This window comes from Macaca thibetana, chromosome 7, assembly GCF_024542745.1.
Source record: "Macaca thibetana thibetana isolate TM-01 chromosome 7, ASM2454274v1, whole genome shotgun sequence".
Lineage (NCBI taxonomy): Eukaryota > Metazoa > Chordata > Mammalia > Primates > Cercopithecidae > Macaca > Macaca thibetana.
The window spans coordinates 15,047,825-15,070,874 of record NC_065584.1 but is presented as its reverse complement, the minus strand read 5'-3'; the positions used below and the strand labels follow the sequence as shown (position 1 = coordinate 15,070,874).

Sequence of the window (23,050 nt, the reverse complement as noted above, 5' to 3'; positions counted from 1 at the left end):
CAGATCATGAGGTTGAGAGATCGAGACCATCCTGAGCACCATAATGAAACCCTGTCTCTACTAAAACTACAAAAATTAGCTAGGCATGGTAGCGTGTGCCTGTGGTCCCAGCTACTCAAGAGGCTGAAGCAGGAGAATCACTTGAACCCAGGAGGAGGAAGTTGCAGTGAGCTGAGATCGTGCCACTGCACTCCAGCCTGGCAACAGAGCAAGACTCTGTCTCAGAAAAAAAAAAAAAAAAAGAACTGCCAGTGTTCATATCCCAGCTCTGCCATTTGCTAATTCTGTAGCCCTAATGACTATGTCTTGGTTTCTTCCTCTCTAAAATGGGAATGATAACCAGAGTAACCTTCTAGCATTCTTTTAAAGGATTAAATTGGTTCGTATATGTTAACCAGGAACAGCACACAGTAAATGGTAAACTCTGGAAACATAATTTATTTCTGAGTAGGTAATATGCTCATAGGATTTAAAAAATAAATACATTTATAACGAAAGATGTACAGTGGAGTCTTCCCACCTGGTCCCCTCATGTCCCTGTTTATACCCCTTCCTGACACTAATTTCCTATATCTTCTTCCAGAGTTTCTTTATGCAAATACAAATAATTATTCTTTTTTTTTCCAACAAGGGAGTACAGTATACATACTGTTCTATATGTATGTAAGTGGTTAATATTTCCTTAACCACTTAGTGGTTGGGTTGTTTCATATGGTACTAATATTTCCTACATTGCTTTTGTCCTTCACCCACACGCCCATCCTAGGAATCTTTCCACGTCAGTACACAGAAGGTATTCTCATGATTCTTCTGACAGTTGGATAGTATTCCATTCATTTCCCTGGTCCCTTATTGATGGACATTTAGGTTGTTTCCAGTCTTTTCTCCATTACAGACAATGCTCCCCTGAATCCAGTGAGTACTTTTGTCTGTACATCATTTTGCATATATGCAACTGTAAGTATACGTTCCCACAATTGCTGGGTCAAAGGGCCTATGTGTTTGCAATTGTGATAGAAGTTACTGAATTGCCCTCCATGAAGGCTATACTAATTTATGCTTCCACCAGCTATAAGTGAGTGCCTTAGGGACTTTTTTTTTTTTTTTTTTTGAGACAGAGTCTTGCTGGAGTGCCAGGCTGGAGTGCAGTGGCACAATCTCGGCTCACTGCAGCCTCTGCCTCCCCTCAACCAGGTTTCAGCGATTCTCCTGCCTCAGCCTCTTGGGTAGCTGGGATTACAGGCGCCCGCCACCACACCTGGCTAAATTGTGTGTTTTTAGTAGAGAGAGACAGAGTTTTGCCATGTTGGCCAGGCTGGTCTCGAACTCCTGACCTAGGTGATCCTCCCACCTTGACCTCCCAAAGTGATGGGATTACAGGCGTGAGCCACCATGCCCAGCCCTTAGGGACTATTTTTAATGGCTGTATATTATTCCAGTGTTTGTATGAGGTTGAACATCCCAAATTGCTTTCTTTATAGGTCAAAAATGGTTGGATGTTGCCAGTTTCATATGGTACTAATATTTCCTTAACCACTCCATTGTTGAACACTTTTTCTTGAGACCTTATTCTGTGCAGGCTTGGGCACACAGTGGTAGATGGGCCAGACACTGGAACACAAAGCTTGAGTTTGGGGGAGACCAGCATGTTACAGGCAGTATTGTTTGATTGTTTCTAGTTTTCCACAACTGCAAGTCACGTAGCAGTGAACATCTTTGTCATTAAGCTTCATTTGCATTTTAAAAGTATCTCTTTGAGATCTATTATAGAAGGGAAATGGCCTACACTGTGTGGTCTTAGCCGGAACAAGAGCACAGAGTTCTCTAAATATGCCTGTACACAGCCCAGCTCAGTGCTACATACGAATACTCTTAAGGGAAACTTTATTTTTCAGAGTTTCAAGTTGTTTAATTGTTTTTTGAGTAGGCGATATAGTCGCACGGATCAAATTCCAAAGGTACAAAAGGGTTCATATGCCAGCTCTGCCACTGGCTAATTCTGTAGCCCTAGTGACTGTGTCTCGGTTTCTTCTTTTCTCCATTACAGACAATGCTCCCCTATACAGGGGAGGGCCCCCCTCCCACTCTGTCCCCCAGCCTCCCAAGCCCCCTCCCGGGGATGCCACCTGATCACTCTCAGGTCTGTCCTTGCAGAGATGGCCTCAGCTCATCCCAATATACGTGACAGGTGTGCTCAGGGCCTGCCCGTTGCACTTGGTGACCTGGTTCTTATGTCCTTGCTTCCTCCAGCTTCAGTCCCAGCCAAGACATTGGCCCCTAGATCCTATCTTCTCCAGTAACTATCTCCATGTTCAGTGAAGTTTCTGGGGATCTTGGGGTGGGGGGATGTCAGCTGCTTTTTCATGTGACTGTTACTGTAATTATTATTACATTAAGCCCAGAGTGGGATCTGGGCCCGTAGTAAGTGCTGAATAAATACTTACTGGCTGAGTGAATGGTGGATACTAACATCACTGAAAGCTTGCTGGACTCCGGGCACTATCCTGAACTCTTTATAGCAAGCTCATCAGGTAGTCATGCTTGTCTTTCCCATTTTAAATACACGCAAATTGAGGCAAAGAGAGGCTGAGTCACTTGTGAAGCCACTGAGCTGGGACTCTAACGCAGGCTGCCTGGTTCTCAAGCCCATGCCTAAACCACAAGGCTGCATAGCTCTGGTTGATGACTGAAGGCCAAATTGCATGCAGCACTGGGGACAGGATTGGTACTGTCACCTGTGAGCTCGGGTCTGGTGGGAATGGACAGATCTGCCCAGGACAGGGTCAGCAGGACAGGCAGGCTGAGTCAGCTGAGGCCTGGATGACCCAGATAGGCAAAGTGGCTAGGACCTTTGAACCAGAGAAGATTCTAGAGGGAGGGAGGGTGGAGGAACTCAGTCCAGGTTCCTAGGAGGCTGGGAGTATACAGGGTTCGCAAGAGCAGAGCCCAAGGAGAAGACAGAGCAGCTGGGACTAGAATCTCAACAGAGCAAAGCCATGAGCCGTCAACCACAGTGGCTGAGCAGGGGCCTGGGGCTGAAGCTGGCTGCCTCTGCCGGCTCCACCAGGCCTCCACACGTTGGAGTCATTGTGGGCAGGTGGAGCCCAGTAGGGACAGCAGGGCACCTGGCTGGAGTCAAGAAGACAAGACTGGTAGCTGGAGAGTGCTGGACACACACTAAGTGACAGAAGGCCTGCAGCACACGCAGATGTGGAAAGTTTGAAGGCCTTTGACCTGCCAGACCCCTTGATGTGGGCTGTGACGTGTGAGCTGAGGCAGTCTGGCCTGCTCTCAGCGCTTCCGAGGTCCGGAAGACCTGCCTAAACTGACTTCCCCTGCTAGAGGCTGTGGGCAGGGGCCCCCAGAGCCTGTCCCCTGTTCCTGGGGCTGACCCACCGAGGGTCGGGGGCCTTAGGCTGCACTCTATTCCCCACCTCCTAATAAAAGGTCTTTTGGTTTCCCAAGGGAGAAGAAACCCAGGGAACTTTTTCAAAAGATTTTCCAGGCACTGTTCTTGGAGCCACAAGCACCTATGGGAACCCGTCAGGGCCCTGTACAGTTATTTAGCCCCTGGAAATAGGCTGGAGGCATTTGTTGAGTGTCTGTGTTTTGTGCATGTGTGAGAGATCCTAGTTCTGAAACTGCTACTTCTCTTCCATCCCCATGGGACCTCCATGGTCAGCCTGGAACTGTGTTTTTATTTCTGTATGCACCAAAGCCTGGGCCAGAGGTGGAACGAGGAAGCAGCTGTGACTCAGCTTCACACACGTCTGTGAAGAAGGATCTGGCAGACACAAAGCCATGGAGAAGCCAGCCTGGCCGCCTGCCTTCTCCCAGGCTGTTGACTGGGGCAGGGCCAGCCTGGCTTGGAAGAGAAGCCTTCAGGTGGCAGCTAGCCAAGGGTCGGTTGAGTCACAGAATTGTGGAATTCATAATGCTGGAAGGAACCTTAGTCCTTGGTCTGATCCATGCTCAGGAAATACATAGCACAGCTGCTGCTCCTCTTCCAGGCAGAGCCCGTGGCAGACATCACTAGTAGATCCCTGCATTCTTTCAGTTGAGCCTTCAGCATAACAGTCTAGGCAGCTGCTGTCAGTCAACTGGGGTTCACATGGGAAGTTCAACCTACTTGCCATCCCAGATCTGATCCTGCCTACTATTTGTATTAAGAGACTGCTGAACCTGGAGAAGGAAAGTGAGTTGCCCAAAGTCACATAGTAAACAACAGAACCAGACAGTGTCATTTCCTTTATATCATACCCATTCTTCTAATGGTGACAGCATTTGCCATGCTACTACCCATCTCATAAACCCTTGTTATCTCCATTCATCTCCACAATGTGATTCCACTCTCCAAATCCAAATTAATTTCCCAGAAGCATTGTGGAGCTACAGAAAAACCGAGTTAGGTCATGTTAACACAAGTGGAGTATCTAGTTTGAGAGAGGTGATGGTCACTCTCCTTTCTGTGCTGCTCAGGGCACACCTAGGTATTGTTTCTATTTGGGACTCCACATTTCAGAAGTGCGAAGAAAGAACGATACTCATTATACTCAGAAGGATAAAAGCAGTATGATGAGGAGGCTCAGAACCACTCCATATTTTATGTTCAATTGATTTTTGACAAGGCTGCCAAAACAATTCAGTGGAGAAAGAATCATCTTTCAACAAATGGTCCTGGAACAATGTGGGATATCCACATGCAAAAGAATAAAGTCAGACCCCTACCTCATGCCATATATAAAAACTAACTCAAAATGGGACAAAGACCTAAATGTAAGAGCTGAAATGATGGGCCAATTTTCATGATCTAAGACTAGGTAATGGTTTCTTAGGTATGACACCAAAACCACAAGCAACAAAAGAAAAACTAGACAAATTGGACTTCTTAGAAAACTTTTATGTTTCAAAGGACACCCTCAAGAAAGTAGAAATGCAATCCATAGAACAGGAGAAAATATTTGCAAATCATATATCTGATAAGGGACTTATATCCAGAATACATTAAAAATTTACAACTCAGTAATAGAAGACCCAATTCAAAAATAGGTAAAGGATCAGAATAAACATTTCTCCAGAGAAGATATACAAATGGCCAGTAATGGGCCAGGCATGGTGGCTTATGCCTGTAATCCCAAAACTTTGGAAAGCTGAGGCAGGAGGATTGCTTGAGTCTAGGAGTTTGAGAACAGCCTGGGCAACATAGACCCTGTCTGTACAAAAAGTAAAAAATTAGTCAGGTGTGGTGGCACATGCATGTGGTCCCAGCTGCTTGGGAGGCTAAGGTGGGAGGATCACTTGAGCCTGGGAGGTTGAGGCTGCAGTGAGCCATGATCACACCATTGCACTCCAGCCTAGCTGACAGAGCGAGACCCCGTCTCAAAAAAAAAAAGGCCAAAAATGAACAGATGCTCAACATCAATAGCCACCATAGAATTGCAAATCAAAACCACAATGAGATACTACTTCACAACCAATAGGATGGCTGTAATAAAAAAGACAATAACAAGTGTTGGAAAGGTGCTGGAGAAATTAGAACCCTCATATGCTGCTGGTGGGAGTGTAAAATGGCATAGCCACTTTGGAACACAGTCTGGTAGCTCCTCAAAATACTAAACACAGAATTACCATGTAATCCAGCAATTCCATACCTAGATATATACCCAAGAGAACTGAAAACATATGTTCCATACAAAAACTTGCACATGAATATTAGCAGCATTATTTGTAATGTCCCCAAATTGGAAACTACTCAAATGTTAGCTGATGAATAGATCAGTCAAATTTGGCGTCTTCATACAATGGGATATTGCTTGGCAATAAAAAGAAATGAAACATTGATATAGAAGTACTGATAAATTCCACTAGCTGCTACTACATGGATGAACCTTGAAAACACGATGCCAAGTGAAAGCCAGACACAAAAGACCACATATGTATGACTCCGTAGGAAATATCCATAATAGGCAAATCTATAAAGACAGAAAGATTAGTGGTTGCCTCAGGCTAGAGGGAAGGAGGCAGGGCTGGGGAGGAGTGACTGCTTGTGAGTAAGGGGTTCCTTTGTAGGGTGATGAATAGGTACTAAAATTGATTGTGGTGGTGGTTGCACAACTCTATGACTATGTTAAAAAACCACTGAATTGGATTCTTTAAATGCTATTAAAAAACGAACCACCCTATCTGGAAATTCTTGGAGACACCCAGCTCAGGGTCAACCACAGTTGACAAATCTTCCCTCTGGGTTGCTGCGTGGAAGCCTGGGGCTGTTCCAGCTGGAAAACAGAGACTCTAGGGTCGTAGATGTACAAGCCATCTTCACATAGTTTAGAGGCTTTATGGGGGTGGGAGAGTTGTCCTCATGGCCCTATAAAATGTAGAAAAAGCAACAAGAGGAAACACTTCAGGGGAACAGATTTCATCTCAATAGAAATTGAGAATTACTTCTGAGAATGGGTCGCCTGCTGAGGTAGCTAGCTCATGTGATTCAAGGTCTTCAAACAGATACAACTGCTGCTTGCTAGGGATGGTAGAGAGGGAACTGAAGTGTTAGGGTTAGGCTCTCAAAAGCCTATTGTTAACTATCCAGAAATTTTGCTAGCCAGGTGTAAACCTTTAGAGAGCTTGACTTCAGCAATGGTGGGAGCATTTACTCCCTACACCCTGGAAACTGGCAATTGCTATACATCAAGGGTTTTGCTTTTTTTTTTTTTTAATCTTGGCTCACTGCAACCTACTCCTCCTGGGTTCAAGAGATTTTCCTCCCTCAGTCTCTCAAGTAGCTGGGATTACAGGTGCCCGCCACCACGCCCGGCTAATTTTTTAATTTTTATTAGAGACGGGGTTTCACTATGTTGGCCCAGCTGGAAGGCTTTTGCTCTTCATTTACTTATTCATTGTCCTAGACAGGTGTTTTTTTGGCACACCTCTGATCCAAAGCAGATACTCCAACAGGTATCTCTGCGTGCTCACCTCCTTCCTAACAGTCTGAGATCCACCTCCCTGCCCAGTGGGAATTCCTTCTCCGCTCTGTTCCATGTCTAATTCAGCCTTAGCTTTCTCCATGAACTGTTAGTGAAGCACCCCCCCGCCCCATCTCATTTGGTGGTTACCACTTGCTAAAAGTCAGCTGTGGGCTGGATTCTTTAGTTACACTGTCCCATTCAATCCTCATGCAATCCTTGAGTTGGGTGGCAGAGTCTCCCTGCTTTCCACAAGAGGACTCTGGGCTCAAAGAGGTGGAGGAGCTCACCAGGATCACAGGCCCTACCGAGCCTGAAGCCTGTATCTGTTCATCACAGCATGGAATGAGGAGAGAGGAGTTCTCCCAGCCCCAAATGCCTGCAGCCCACACTGCACTCTTCCCGCCTACAGGTCTACAGGTGAAGACCTGGAACCAGGAAATTCAGAGTAAGATGTCCTCTGGCATCAGCTGTTCTTTGGCCCTAATGACCTTCTCTGGCTTCTGCTCTGGTGGCTTGTGATAGCTGTCAGAGTGGGGTCCCAAAAAGTTCCCTGGCGCTGATTCTTTGGCTGGCCAGTTGAATCTATTCCCGAGGCTAGACTCATCTTGATGACCTTCCTTGATGGGACTCTCGAGCTTCTGAGCTGACTTTAAAATGCCAAGAAAAAACAGTTGGAGTGGTCATGGGGACATGGCGCTGGCAGAAGGAACAGTCCTGGGTGCCTGGGCTCTGCTCCACTCCACATTTCCTCGACTTGTGGCATGCTCTGGGACCTGGGGGTAGGTGTGTGTGTATACATGTGAGCTTTTTTTTTTTTTAAATTAACTATCTCAAGTGTAGAGAAGTCTAAAGAAAAACATTGCAATGCCCTATGCATTCAGCTTTGTTAATTCCTATCACTTTGCCATGTTTGCTCCAGATCTTTTTGTTTGGTTTAATAAATAAATCATTGCAGAACTGGTTGAAACCTCCTTCGCACCCCTCCCTGATGCTATTTTTCTCCTCAGCGCAAGGGCAGCCATCTTCCTTAGTTTGGTGTGAGCATGTATCCACAAACAGGATATAGAACTGCGGTGCATGTTTTTTTATACTTTACATAAATGTTTTCATTCCTTCCGTAATTTGCTTATTTCACTCATTAGGGTGTTTTTTTTTGTTTGTTTGATTACTTTTAAAACGTTTTCTTTTCACTTTCCATTTGACATGATTTCAGACTTGCAGAACAGTTACAGGAATAGTACCGTGAATTCTTGTTTGTACACTCCTTTCGCCAGATTCACCAATTATTAACATTTTGTCACATTTGCTTGTTTGCACTCTTTCTTTCTTCCTCTCTCATTTTTTTTCTTTTTCTTTTTGTTTTTCGAGATGGGGTCTCACTCTGTCACTGAGGCTGGAGTGCAGTGGTGCGATCACTGCTCACTGCAGCCTCAATCTCCCCAGGCTCAGGTGATCCTCCCACCTCAGCCTCCCGAATAGCTGGGACTACAGGCATGCACCAGCACACCTGGCTTCTAATTTTTTTCTAAACGGTCTGAGAGTAAGTTGCACACATTTTATCTCTTTACCCCACATACTTCAGTGGGTATTTCTCAAGGACAAGGATCAAAATCAAGAAATTAACATTCATGCAATAAACAGAATTTTGCGATTTAACCATCTGTGTAGCATTGATTCTGGTCCTTTTTTTTTTTTTTTTTTTTTTGGTTTTTTTTGTTTGTTTGTTTGTTTGTTTGAGATGTAGTCTTGCTTTGTCCCCCAGGCTGGAGTGCAGTGGCTCAATCTCGGCTCACTGCAACCTCTGCTTGCCGGGTTTAAGCGATTCTCCTGCCTCAGCCTCCCTAGTAGCTGGGATTACAGGCACCTGCCACCACAACCGGCTAATTTTTATATTTTTAGTAGAGACGGGGTTTCACCATGTTGGCCAGGCCGGGCTCGAACTCCTGACCTCAAATGATCCACCTACCTCGGCTTCCCAAAGTGCTGGGATTACAGGCCTGAGCCACTGCGCCCGGCCCCTGGCCCTTTTCTTTTATTGATAAATAATAGGTATACATATTTTGGGGGTACATATGATCTTCTGACACATTCATATAATGTATCGGAATCAAATCAGGGAATTGGGATATCCCTCACCTTAAATATTTATCTTTTCTTTATGTTGGGAACATTCGAATTATTCTCTACTTGCTGTTTTGAAATATACAATAGATTAATGTTTACTATAGCCACTCCACTGATTTATTGCATTTCCTGCCTCTTAACAGCTGTGTGATTGTCCAGAGTGGACTGAGTCACAGCTTTGTTTATCCATTCTCCTGTGGCGGCCCTTGACTTTCCCCATTTTCTCCTTGTAGTAAATGCTGTAGCAGCAGTGGCCATCTGTAAACATGTAAACGCGGGTGTCCGGGGAGTGGGGCTGCTGGAATCTGGGCTCCAGCATTTCTTCTCTTTTAAATTTTGATAGATTGTCATGATAGTGGGCGCACCTGTTTTCATTCTCTGGGGAGCTTTGCCCCCTGCCCCCAGCCTCAGACCATCCCTCCTGCCATAGCGAGGGAGAACAGTTGGGGTGAGTAGGGCCTGTTTGGGGGAATGAGATGTCCCTGGTGGACTAGGTTGGCCAGTGTCCCCAAAGCAACAGGTGTCCCTGGGAGAGACAGGGCATGACCACATGTGCGGTTGCTACATCCAGAAAAATGTGACCTATTAGAAGTGTTATAATGGGCCAGGTATTACCAGCTCCATTGTACAGATAAGAAAACTTTAAGATGAAATTTATTTATTTTACTATTATTACTATTGAGACAGGGTCTTGCTCTGTCACCCGGGCTGGAGTACAGTGGTGTGAACACAGCTCACTGCAGCCTCGACCTCCTAGTCTCAAGCGATCCTCCTGCCTCAGCCTTCTGAGTAGCTGGGACCATAGGTGCACACCACTGTGCCTGATTATTTTAATTATTTTAATTTTATTTAAAATTATTTAAATAATTATTTTAATTAATTATTTTAATTAATTGATTATTTTACTTTTTTGTAGAGATAGTGTCTCACCACATTGTCCACGCTGGTCTCAAACTCCTCAACTCTAGCAGTCCTCCCACCTCAGCCTCCCAAAGTGCTGGGATTACAGGCGTGAGTCACTGTGCCTGGCCTATTTAAGATGATTTTAAATCATGTTAACAATGCATAATTATTATAAAAATTTGAAAGAAACCCCCTTAGCTTCTCTGAAATAAGTCTAATGACATCTTACATAGCCTTCTGGGAATTATTTCTATGTATATTTCTATGTCACTGTGTGTGTTTGTATTCCCAAGTGGAATAATGAACATTATTAAACACCCTCTCTTTGCCAGGATATGTACACATGAGATTTTTTTTTAAACTTTCAAGAGCCGGAAGAGTAAAGTGGTTAGAAGCATAGACTCTGGAGCCAGATTGCCAGGGTTTGAATCCCAGTTCTGCCGCTTGTTGACGTGTGACCTTTGGTGAATTATTTAACCTCTCTGTACCTCTGTGTCTTCGTCTTTACATGAGACCACTAGGGGTAGGGTAGGTATATTCGGTTGCTAGGGCTGCAGTAGCAAGTTACCACTAACTTTGCAGCTTAAAGCAGCAGAAATTTATTTTCTTGTGGTTCTCAAGGCCAGAAATCCAAAACCAAGGTTTCAGCTGGAAAGGCTCCATCTGGAGGCTCTAAGGGAGGATCCATCCCAGGCCTCTCCCCCAGCTCCTGGTAGTGGCTGTCTACCTCTGGCACTCCTTGGCTTGAGGCATCATAACTCCAGTCTCTCCCTCTGCCTTCACACAGATCTCATCTGTGTCTCTCTGGCTTTCCTTCTTACAGGGATACCTCTCATTGGAGTCTCACTCTTCATTTAGGAGGATCTCATCTCAGTCGCCTAAATTATATCTGCAAAGATCCTTTTCCCAAATAAGGTCACATGTACAAGTACTGGGGTTAGGATTTGGACACATCTTCTCGTGGGACACGATTCAACCTCTGAGGTTGAATCAGGCAGGTGTGAGGGTGACTGAATTAACAGGATTTGGGGGCCCGCAGTGGGCACGGTATGGCGTGGACTATGAATACATGAAACAGGCAAGTTGCTGCCCTGGCTGGCGTCACCAGGGCTCCCTCCCACGCCGGCCCCTGCACTCCCTCTGTGTTCTCGTGGTGCTTTGTCCAGAGGGACCTGGCCATCCTGTAACATTTATCACCAGAGCCACACTGGCTTCTACTGACCCGAGAGCCCTCTAAGCCCAGGGACCAGGCCTCTCCATTCCTATAGACCCGCTTTGTCTTGTTGAAGCTGGGAGGCCACCCGGCCTTGGGTCAGGATGGTAGGTGGGGTAGTAACGGCCTTTTCCGGTCCTCCCTTTCCGTCCCCCTCCCACCCCCTGGCATGTCCTGGCCAAGTCTACACAGGAAGGCCTCGGTTCCCACCGTGAGGCTGCATTGGAACTCTCTGAGCTGCTTCCTGGGGCTGACATAGGCAGCCCGAAGCTGGCACCCTGTGAAACTTCTGCGCCTTTCCCCTACCCCTAATAGGCAGCATGCAGCCAGGGCCCCACACCCCAAGCTGCCATGCTCACCGCTCTGTCCCCACACTCGGTCAGCCCCTTGGGCCAGCTCTCCACCCTGGAGCGGAGCTTCCCTCTGCTGCTCCCCCGGCTGAATAGGCCTGGATGTAGACACAGGCACCATGCCCAGGAGCTGGGCACACTCAAGGCAATTCCCGCCCTCCTTTAGGGAGCTGGTGAGAAAATCCCCATAGAAGCTGAGAGGCTGAGTCCTGCAGCCCAGGGGCTGGGTTTTCCTGAGTGTCTGCTGGCACTGCGTCTGGCAGGGCGGTCTGGGTGGGTGTCCGGCGGCAGCCGTAGGATCAGAAGCCTGTGGGCCTGCTGCTCTGAGCTCACTGCTCTGTTCTCCGTGAGTGGGAGAACAACCCGTTGTGGAGCAATTTCTCTTTCTGGTGGAGCTGCTGCAAAGCTTCCAAGGCTCTAACAATGCCTTTCATTATCCAGGGTCCCTGGTTCTGCCTTTGCAGGGTCCTTAGCGGAGCTGGAGTTCAGCTGGTAAGAGGGAGAGCGTGGGTGTCGAAGTAGCCGGCTCTGCCAGCAGATGGCTGATCCGATGCTGGGTGGGCTTAGCGACGGTTCCTGGCAGTTGGAGCTGCTGTGGCCAGGCCAGTTGATAAGAGTCATCATAGCTGTAAAACAAAGCCTGTGTGTCACCCACTCTGGGCACTTCCATCTTTGCCATCCTGCCTCAAGCGCCATCCTTGGCACGGACATTTTCCAGTCGGAAATGGACACCCAGGAACTCCAGTGACCTGTGGCAGCTGCCTGGCTCTGCCACCCTTCTTAGGCCTGGACAGAGAAGATGCCATGTCACTTTGTCCCTTAAGAGCCCTGTTACTTCTGGGACCCAGTTCAAGGTCCATACTTCCCTAACTCCAGCTGTTTCTTCTCTAACTTCTAGACATTGCTCGAAGCCAAGGGGCTGCAGCCTTTGACCTTTTACAGATTCCTCTCCACCCTGAGATCCTTGCTTCTGCCTACCCTCCTGGGGGCCCTGAGCAGGTCTCTGGGAGGGCCCTTTGTTCCAGCCACACTGGACCACCCAGAGGGGAAGGAGAGCATCACAAGGGTTGGGCAATTCCTGGAAAGCTGAGGCTTAGGGGCCTTTGTCCTCACTGGTGTTTGAGTCTGAGCCCCCAGGCTGGCACCTTCAGCCCTCAGTGCTCCGAGGGGCCTGGAGGTGCCTGGGATGATCCTAGGCCTTGTTGTCTTTGCACAGGGTGGGAAAGAGATCCTTCTAGTGGTTTGTTTCTCTGTCTGTGCCAAGCCATGTGGTTCCCAGGCACTTGAAATTGTGGGTTACCCTGGGGACAGATGTTCGGCACAAGACAAGCAACACACAGATGTGGGCCGCAGTCACGTCAATCAAATGTGCTTAGTCCCAAAATCAAGGCTTTAAAGTGAGAGAACTGTAGCAGGAAGAGGAAGAAGCATTTGTAACTTGGGGGTTGGAGGGTTGGAAAAACTGTAACATTTACTGAATAGTGTGTCAGGCACTGTGCTACCTAGTTGACAACTCATGAAATTTTCCCAGTAACTCTCTTAAATAAAGACAATTACATTGTTTTTACTTCTTTTTATTTTTGTTTAATTTTATTTATTTATTTATTCATTCATTCATTTTGAGACAGGGTCTCGTTCTGTTACCCAGGCTGGAATGCAGTGAGGCGATCTCAGCTGAATGCAGCCTCCACCTCCAGGCTCAAGCAGTCCTCCTACCTTAGCCTCCTGAGTATCTGGGACTACATGGGGCACGTGCCATCATGCCTGGCTGAGTTTTCAAAAAATTTTTTGTAGAGATGTGGTCTCACTGTATTTCCCAGGCTGCTCTCAAACTCCTGGGCTCAGACAACCTTCCTGCTTTAGCCTTAATCCCAAAATGTTTGGATTACAGGTGTGAGCCACAGCGCCCAACTTATTATGTTTTCACAGGTGATTAAACTGAAGCCCAGAGAGGTAAAGTATTATAACTGGCCAGAGGTCACACAGCCTGCATTCAAACCCAAGGCTTCTAATACAGCTGGCAGGCTTCATCTGAAGCGGACTTAAAGGATGGGAAGAACTGTTTTCCCAGTAGTTCACTATTAAAAATTTAGAAGATACAGAAGCCTTGAAAGAACTTTGCAGTAAACACCCATACACCCACCAGTAACCCTCAGTGTTTTTCTCTGTTTCGTTACATATCGTTACCCATCCATGAATGTACCTTACTTTTTAATGTATTTCATAAAAAGTTGCAGACCACCCCCTGAATGTTAGCATGACTAACTAGAGTTAACTAGAGTTTAGTATTTAGTTAGGATTATCTTTTATTCTTTTGGTGTAAAATTTGCATGTGGTAAAAGTGAATGCACACATCTAAGTATACTGTTTGAACTTCATATAAATGGATTCATGCCATATGTACTTTTTTGCATTTGGCTTCTTTGACTCAGCATAATGCTTCTGAGATTCATTCATGTGGTTGTGCATATGGATGATTCCTTTTCATTGCTGACTACTGGCCCGTTGTGCGGACATGCCACAGTTTCTTTATCCATTCTGCCGCTGATGGACACTGGAACCAGGTGGTATTGAGATATTAGGAGGAGAGCTGCTTTGACGTTCGTGTGCAAGTCTTTCTGAACATATACTTTCATGTCCCTCTGGTGTATACCCAGGAGTGGAATCGCTGGGCTACAGGGTAGGTATATGTTTAGGTTTATTAAAAAGTGCCATATCTTTGTCTAAAGTGCTTGTACCAATGTACGTTCTCCCCAAGAGTACACTAGCATTGTGATTACTTCCCATTCTCACCACTGTGTGATGTTGTCAGTCATTTTAATTTTAGCCATTCTAGTGGTTGTGCCGTGGTATCGCATTGTGGTTTTCATTTGCATTTCCCTAATGACTAATGACTTTGAGCTCTTTTTCACCTGCTTGTTGTCCATTTGTACGTCTTCGTCTTTGAAGTATCTGTTCAAATCTCTTGCCCATTTTGAAACTTGATTTGCTTGCTCTCTGTTGGATATATGTTTTGCAAATATTTTTCCCCCAGCCTGAGGGGCAGAAGTTTTAAATTGTGATGCAGTCTAACTTATCGATTTTTTCTTTTATGATCATTGCTTTCTGTGTCTAGTCTAATACTTTCGCCTACCAGTTGGAAATGATCTTGGGAGGCAGAAATAGACCCTGAAGGAGGTGCAGGTGGACAGAGCAGCACGAGTGTGGGCTCCAGTGGAGAAGTGCACATTCTGCTGGGTGATGGAGAGGAGCCCTTTGTAGGGGGTGTCTGGGGTTGAGGGGCAGAGGCTTAGAAAGGGAATGCCTTAAACCTGAGAGGACTGGACTGGATTCTTTAGACGGTGGAATCCATTGCAAGTTTTAGAGTGGGAAGAGACATGATCACAAGACAGTGAAATGGACAGTCCTCGTGATGTTGGAGCCCGGGGCAGAGTTTCTACTCGGTCACCCTGAGAGCAGCAGCCTCATGCTTCCGGATGCAGGTGGGACTGCCGGGCTGGGAAGCAGGTTTATCTCTGTGGATTCCTGCAGGCCCTCCTGGGCCTTGAGACCACCCAGGTCCCCCCAGATCTCCATGGGCCTATTTATTCTTGCCAAGGAAGCCTGAGCGCTGGGCTAGGCATGTAGCTAGCTGGAAGTCCAGCCCCTTCCCCCAGCCTTAGGGAGTGCTTATATATGTGGATTTAGAGCCAATGCTCCCCATGGCTCCAGATGCTTATGGGACCCTCCCCCTGCCCCCTCTGCCCTCACCTCCTCCCACTCTCACCCTTCTCTCACTGTCCCTCCTTGCATTTACTCCAGCAGCAGGAACTGGAGGCTTGGAAGTTTGCTTTTCCTCCTACCCAGAAATCTCTTCCCCAGATACCTGCAGCCAGGCCCTTATTCCACAATCACCTTTTCCAGGCGTCTTCCCTGGCCACCCAGTTTGGAACTGTCCCCCGTCCCCAGGACCCTTTCCTCTTCTTCTTTGGCAGTATTACCATCTAACATCCTCTAGTCACCTATTTGCCTTGTTTATTGCCCATCTCCTCCCCTAGAATGTAAATACTATGAAGGTTTCGGGGTTGTTTTTTAACTCTTTTGTTCACTGCTCTAACCTGTGCCTGCAACAGCATTTGACATTGGCAGGTCCACAGAAACTAAGCATGGCCCGAGTGAATGAGAGACCCACCCTCTCCTTACTCCCAGAACCTCTCTGTTTGATCACAGCTTTGGTTCTGCAGGTAAAAAAAGAAAAAAAGGGGGGATGAGGCCAGGTCACACCTAGGGCCACCCAGCAAATGGAGGAAGCTTCCTTCTCCCAGTCCCCATTGCACAGATGAGGAAACAGACTTTGAGAGGGAAAGGACTTGGCCAAGTGCTAAGCCATAGTTCGTGGCAAAGAAGAAATGAAGCCAATTGCCCTGACTCCCTGCTATTGAAAGTCCTAATTGGCCTGGGGGAGGCTGGGGCCCAAGCAGGGATGTTTAAGGATGATTATAGCGTCTTTTGGTGCCAGAACATATCTTTGTGTTTCCACGTGGGGTTGGAGAAGCCTGCAGCCCAAGGGGTTTCTTTTCTTTTCTGGGAAATTCAGACCTCCATCATTTTAACTTTTCCCAGACGAGATGCTGGGACCACACTCAGGGCCTGGGAAGTGGTTACATCAGTATCAGCCAGGCCGCCCTGGCCTTGAGCTCCAAGTGAGACTGTTCGGCCCCAATTCCACAGCCTGTGGACTTCCACAGAGCCGTCCTACCCCGCCCCCACCAGCCCCAGGATTCCTGCCATTCCCCGGGACACTTACGTTTTCCTGGTGACCTGGCTCCTCCTTCTATGTAGGCTGCAGGCTATGGACCAAGGGGAGAAATCCATAGGCAGCCAGGAGCACACACAACATTCATGAGAGTCAGGGCTCCCGGGAGGATGTGGGAGGGAATTTTCTCCCCAGGTACAGACAACTTCACACTGACCTTCACACACCTCTCCTCATGACAGGCAGTCCCAGTCAGTTCTCTCGAAAACCCACTGCTCAAAATTCACAACACTGCTGCGCCTGTTTAATCTAGCGCTGCCTGACCCCTCCACCACCCTGAGAACCCCCAGGACCCCCAGAGCTCCGCCCACAGGGGTAGTTCCACTTTCCTGTGCCCTTTTACAGGGCCTCATCCTCCGCCTCCTCCGAAAGGCTCCTGACAGCACATGCCCTGGATGCTTCTGGAACCAATGCCAACCTTGATCCCTGGTACCCCCGGGCAGCATCACAGAGACACAGGGCAAGATGGAAGGCACCACCCACAGCTTCGTGGCTTTCTGAGTACCCTCGTCTGTCTGATTAAGGTTTTCACCCCTGCAGGTACCTTGAGAGACCTGGTGCCTTAGGTAGAAAGTAGACAGACCTTCCGGCCCACCCGACTCAGGATGTGAGGCTCCGAGATGTTGTTCCTCCTTGCTGGAATCAGAACCAGTCTGTGTGTGTTGGGATGGGGAAGGCACACGTGAGGGTCTCGGGGAGGGTCTGGGATCTCTTAAACCAGACAGAACCGTAAACAGTAGGCAGAGCCCATTTCCCAGCGAAGCCCTCAGTTTGATTTTGCTGTTTCTTGGGTCTGTGATCCTCCTTCCCCTACTGTGCTGTGTTGACACATCCTCAGGTACTGTTGACTGGGAAGGGGTAAGAAGGAACTTTCTAGAACTGTCCTATATCAGCACCATCCAATGGAAATCGAATGCAAGCCACATATGTCATTCTAAATGTCCTACCAGCCATATTAAAACAGGCAAGGTAATTTTAATAATGTTTTATTTAATCTGACACATTTAAAATATCTTGCTGGGTGCGATGGTTCATACTTGTAATCCCAGCACGTTGGGAGACCAAGGTGGGTGGGTCACTTGAGGTCAGGAGTTCAAGACCAGTCTGGCCAACATGGTGAAACCCCATCTCTACTTAAAAAAATACAAAACTTAGCTGGGCGTGGTGGTGCACACCTGTAATTCCAGCTACTTGGGAGGTTGAAGTAGGAGAATTACTTGACCCCAGGAGGCAGAGGCTGCAGTGAGCTGAGATCACGCCACTGCATTCTAGCCTGGGCAACAGAGCAAGAATCTGTCTTAAAAAAAGATTATCTTGACATGTAAACAATAAAAATATTAATGAGCTATTTTACATTCTTTTTGTCTTTGAAATCCTGTGTATATCTTGAGCTTACAGCCCTTGTCAATTCAGACAAGCCACTTTTAAGAGCTCAATAATCACTTCTGGCTAGTGGCTATGGCAGCGCAGATCTCGCTATCTTGATCTGGGTGGTAGTTACACGGGTGTAGACGTATGTAAAAATGTGGCTAGCTGTACACTCACGATGTGTGCATTTCACTGTGTGTGTTACTCTTTAAAAGTTTTTTAAAATCCTCTTCAAGGCTCTGCTCAAATGCCTCCCATTTTCCTCAACCCACCTTGGGTTGCAATGAGCTACTTCTGTTGCACTGTGCTTCTGTTAGATTTATACTTGTACTCTAGCTGTGTCTCGCTGTTTCCTCACAGACTGAATTCTTGGCTCTCACAGACCCAAGAAACGGCAAAATCAAACTGAGGGGTTCGCTGGGAAATGGGCATTGCCTACTGTTGACAGTTCTGTCTGGTTTAAGAGATCCCAGACTCTCCCCAAGACCCTGATGTTTGCCTTCCCCATCCCAACACACACAGACTGGTTCTGATTCCAGAAGAGGAGAAACAACATCTTGCAGCCTCACATCCTGAGTCAGGTGGGCTGACGTGTGTTTCCTATATAAGCGCCCTAAGGTGAAGACCGTGGTTTGTTGATTTTTTTTTTTAATTCCCCAGAGGTCCACAGACTTCCCAATGCTGAACAAGTAAGCATGGCTGAATGGAATCCCCAGGTGTTGTAAACCCTCTCTGGGTTGGCTGCAGGATGCCTGATCATTTGATTCTGTTTTTCAGTCCCGTTCCAGCTGTTGGCAAAGGAGAGGAAGAGGAAGAGGAGGATGGCGTGGGGCTTTGTCTGCCAGCCACCCCAAAGAACTGCCTTCCTCGCCGCCGGGGCATCAGCATCCTGGAGAAGCTCATCAAAACATGCCCGGTGTGGCTGCAGCTGAGTCTGGGCCAGGCAGAGGTGGCCAGGATCCTGCACCGGGTGGTGGCCGGGGTGAGTGGGGCTGTCTCCCATTGGTAGGCACACACACCTGTGAGGAGCTCAGGCGTGCTCCACACCTGCCCTGGCTCCCACATGGAAACAGCTACCACACAGATGGCTACCTGTTTATTTCCCTTTCCTACATTTGTCAGCTTTTTGACCACAATTTTTTCCCAGAATACAGACATGGGGGGCTGGTGCGAGGCCTGGTTTCTGCTTTGGGGAGCAGGTGTTCATGGCTGGAGAGCAGGCAGTGGGTGGCTTGCAGGCTCTCTGGGCATTTGGGCACCTGAGAGGCGGGACTGATGCAGTCAGGAGGACCATGCTGGCCTGCTCTGACTTGGAGAGCTCAGCCAGGCATCCAGGGTCTGGAGAGTGTCAATCAGAACTAGGGTAAAAAAATGGCTTTATGCTCCCTGTTTTACATATGCAAATAAGGGGCTATGTGATGGAGTCAAAAGATGTTTTGGAGGTCAGGCTCTGTGAGTTGGGCATGCGGCTTACATTTTCTAAGCCTCACTTTTGTTGCTTTGAAATAGGGGCATTCACACGGCCCCCAAGGCTCTTGTTCATATTGCATGGGAAGACAGATGATGGATGAACGGTGGATGGACGGACAGATGGACGGACAGACAGATGCACAGATAGATGGATAGACGTATGGACGTACAGACAGATAGATAGACAACATATAAGCAGGTGATAGATGATGAAATATGAGTCAGAGCTCATCATATGTTCCTTTCGCCTCCCACACACATTTTCTCCTATAAGATGCTTCCTTTTAAAAACAACTTGAATTTGTTTAATTACCAAAGTGATACACATATGTGTTCATCATTTAACAAAAACCCAAGCTGGACAGAAATGTAAAAAGTAAAGATCTTTTCCACCTACTCTAACCAAACTCACTCCCCAGAAGTTTTTCTTTTTTTAATTGAGATGAAATTCATATAACATAAAATTAGCCATTTAAAAGTATACAGTTCAGTGGCATTTAGTACAGACACAATGTGGTACAACCACCACCTCATCTATGTAGTTCCAAAACATCTCATCATTCAAAACAAAGCCCCACACTCCCTCCCCCTCCTCCCCTCCTGCAGCCCCGTAACCACCAATCTGCTTCTGAAGTCACATTGCATGCGGTGTGTCTGTCCGCACATTTTCCATGCATATTAATGCCTCTATAGCAGCAAGCATTCACTGAGTACTTGCTTTGCTTCAGGCAGTCTTGCAAGTTCTTCATGTGAATCTGCCCATTTAACCTCACAGCAGCCCTAGGAGGTAGACGTTGCCACCTTGCCCATTTTATAGATGAGGTAACTGCAGTACAAAGACATCGAGTGCCCTCCCCCAGGGGACACAGTGAGTAAATAGCAGAGTGGGAATCTGGACCCAGGCAGTCTGGGTGCCCTGTGCAATGCTGAGCATACAAGTTTTATTTGGCTTAGCTGGACTCATGTCCCCCAGCCACTGTATACTTTTGATGGTCTCTCCCCTGCTGTGGTTGCAGAACTTGTCTGCCTCCCAGGAAGAGTCCAGACGTGTAAGTACAGGGCTCAGATGGCGAATGGACTCGTTCGCCTCAGACTAGCTAAAATGCATCAAGTCGCCAGTTGGACCCGAAAATCGGAATTACTAGAACTTATCGGGCCTTCTGCCAAGTCCCAACCTCCCCTTGCCACAGAGGCCCCTGTCACAGGGAGTGGGGACTGTGGTGGCTGGGAAGCACAGCAGTGTCCTGCGAAGACCAGGTGGACCACTGGCCTGGCAAGGACTGGTAGAAAATAAAACCAGGGTCTCCTGGCAGTGGGTGTTCAGCCGGCACCCCCTCTGATCCCCAGCTCCCCCGATAGGTGCTCAGGAATGAGCTTCCCACCCTTGCTGGGAGGATGCAGCTCAAAACCAGCCCAAGGGGAAAATTTTTGATGCCAACGGATGGCCATGTTCTGGATTTTTCTTGGTCATCAAGAAGGGCATGTCCAGGGCAAGTGTGTGGATGGGAATTACCAGACAGTGGGGAGTGGTCCCAAGAGAAGGTGCTGGCTCTCCAGAGCAAGCTGGGTGGGACATAGTCATGACTGCTCCGTCAAAAGATTCAGTCTTCTCTTCAGAAACTTAGCCTGGGCGAGGTGGCTCATGCCACCTCACTTTAGGAGCAGCACTTTAGGAGGCCACAGCAGGGAAATTCCTCGAGCCCAGGAGTTCAAGACCAGCCTGGGCAACATGGCGAGACCCCATCTCTACAAAAAATACAAAAATTAGCCAGGCACGGTGGCACGCACCTGTAATCCCAGCTACTCGAGAGGCTGAGATGGGAGAATCACTTGAACCCGGGAGGTGGAAGTTGCAGTGGGCCCAGATCATGCCACTGCACTCCAGCCCAGGTGATAGAGTGAGACTCTGTCAAAAAAAAAAAAAAAAAGAAAAGATTAAAAAGTTTAAAATAATCACAACTGAAAATAACTGTTGTGGTTCCTTTTGGAGAATGCTTAGTAATTCCAGGCTCTGTGCTTTGCAGATACCATCTTGCAGTCATCCTGTGAGGTCAACTTGGCCATTATACCCATTTTACAGATAATGAAACTGAGGCTAAGAGGAGTGCTTTAGTTTGGGTTTCCCCAGAAGCAGACCCTGAGACAAGGATTTGAGTGCAAGTGGATTATTTGGGTAGTAACCCCAGGAAGCACCAGTAGGGGAACCAAGCCAGGGGAAGGGACTGATGCCAATAAAAGGTACATTGTCATGAGAGTTACCCTTAGGGGCAACTGGAGCTGAATCCTGCTGGGGAACTCTGGGAGCCAGTGTGGAACACACATCTCATGGTTATCCCAGCCGAGGGGTGATGGAGCTCATATTATTCACCAACTCCTGATAGTCGTGAGCTGTGAGGATGCATCTTCCAGTACTTTCTCTCTTCCTTTTCTTTTCTTTTTCTTTTTCTTTCTTTTTTTTTTTTTTTTTTTTTTTTTTTTTTTTTTTTTTTTTTTTGGTGAAACAGAGTCTTGCTCTGTTGCCCAGGCTGCAGTGCAGTGGCACAATCTCAGCTCACTGCAACCTCCACCTCCTGGGTTCAAGCGATTCTCCTGCCTCAGCCTCCTGAGTAGCTGAGACTACAGGCATGTGCCACCATACCTGGCTAATTTTGTATTTTTAGTAGAGATAGGGTTTCACCATGTTGGCCAGGCTGGTCTTGAACTCCTGACCTCAGGGGATCCTCCCGCCTCGGCCTCCCAAAGTGCTGGGATTACAGGTGTGAGCCACCACGCCCGGCCCCCTTCTCTCTTCCTTGACTGTAAGATCTGACTCTTGCCAGAAACGGTCCTTGGGTGAAGAGATACAGAGCTGGCTAGTGGAAGGAGGGCTGGAGTCAACTAAAAAGATAAGGCTCCACCGGGATGGGTGGGACACCAGCCGTACCTACCACTAGAGTGGGCTAACGTTCCCAGAGATCACACAGCTAGTGAGGTACAGGGCTGAGGTTTGAACCGAGGCCTAGCAAGGCTCAAGCCCATCCCTCCAGAAGTGAGTAGCAGGAAAGACATGAAAGTAATTTTCTGAGATCAACCAGTACTGGATGGGTTTGGATATGAGCCACGTTTATAAAGATGGGTAAGATACAGTCTTACCACTGTCTTCTTCAAGGGTCTGGTGGGGACTCCATGCACAAATATGAACTGTAAAGGCACCAGGAGGGGATAGCTAAGTGCTTTGTGAAAGGCAGTGCAGCGAGTTACCTGGAGCAGGAAGAGAGCACATCCAGGTGGGGTGATCTGGGCAGACTTCCTGGAGGAGGCAGACACCAAGCTGGGCCATGAAGGATGGATCGGCAGGGTGGGATGGGGGAGCTGACAGAGTCTGCTGGAGAGTAGCGGGTGATGGAACAGCAAGGGCCAAGGCCCAGAAGTGGACGTGAGCCTGGCTGGGGCCCTTGAGGATGAAAGAGAGTGGAGGGATTGGAGCCTACTGGAACCCTGGAGAGCAGGACCGTGTTGCATTCATCTACCTGTGACACCATTGACTGATTCGGGTCTGGGAGCACAGAGTGAGCCTGGCACTGATTGTTCATTGGAACAAATGAATGAGGATAGCAGGTGTGCAGGTCTACTTCTTCCAAATGGACAAAGCCAGGCTAGGTTGCTCAGGGCCTGTGGCAAGAGGCAAAGGCCATGGGACTTAGTTCATTTTCTAGGTGAGCACAAGTTAAAGCAAGACCTTAGGCCTTAATCCCAGCCTCATTGGTGCAACAAGCCCGGACACTCCTTCAGCCCCGCCAGGGGGAGGCACCCAGGCAGCCAAGGCCCAGAGAACGCTGCTACAATCCAGGTGCTGAGTACAGAAGATGTTGAGACCACAGGT

At 47.7% G+C, this 23,050-nt stretch overlaps 1 protein-coding gene across 1 annotated transcript in view; it reads left to right on the top strand.

The window, feature by feature from the left end:
• RIN3 (Ras and Rab interactor 3) overlaps positions 1-23,050 on the top strand; it is a 768,425-nt gene that overhangs the window by 609,211 nt on the left and 136,164 nt on the right. Inside the window, exon 3 of the mRNA XM_050799033.1 lies at positions 18,496-18,700. Within this exon, the coding sequence (XP_050654990.1) occupies positions 18,496-18,700 (205 nt within the window). The remainder of the gene's footprint in view (positions 1-18,495; positions 18,701-23,050) is intronic.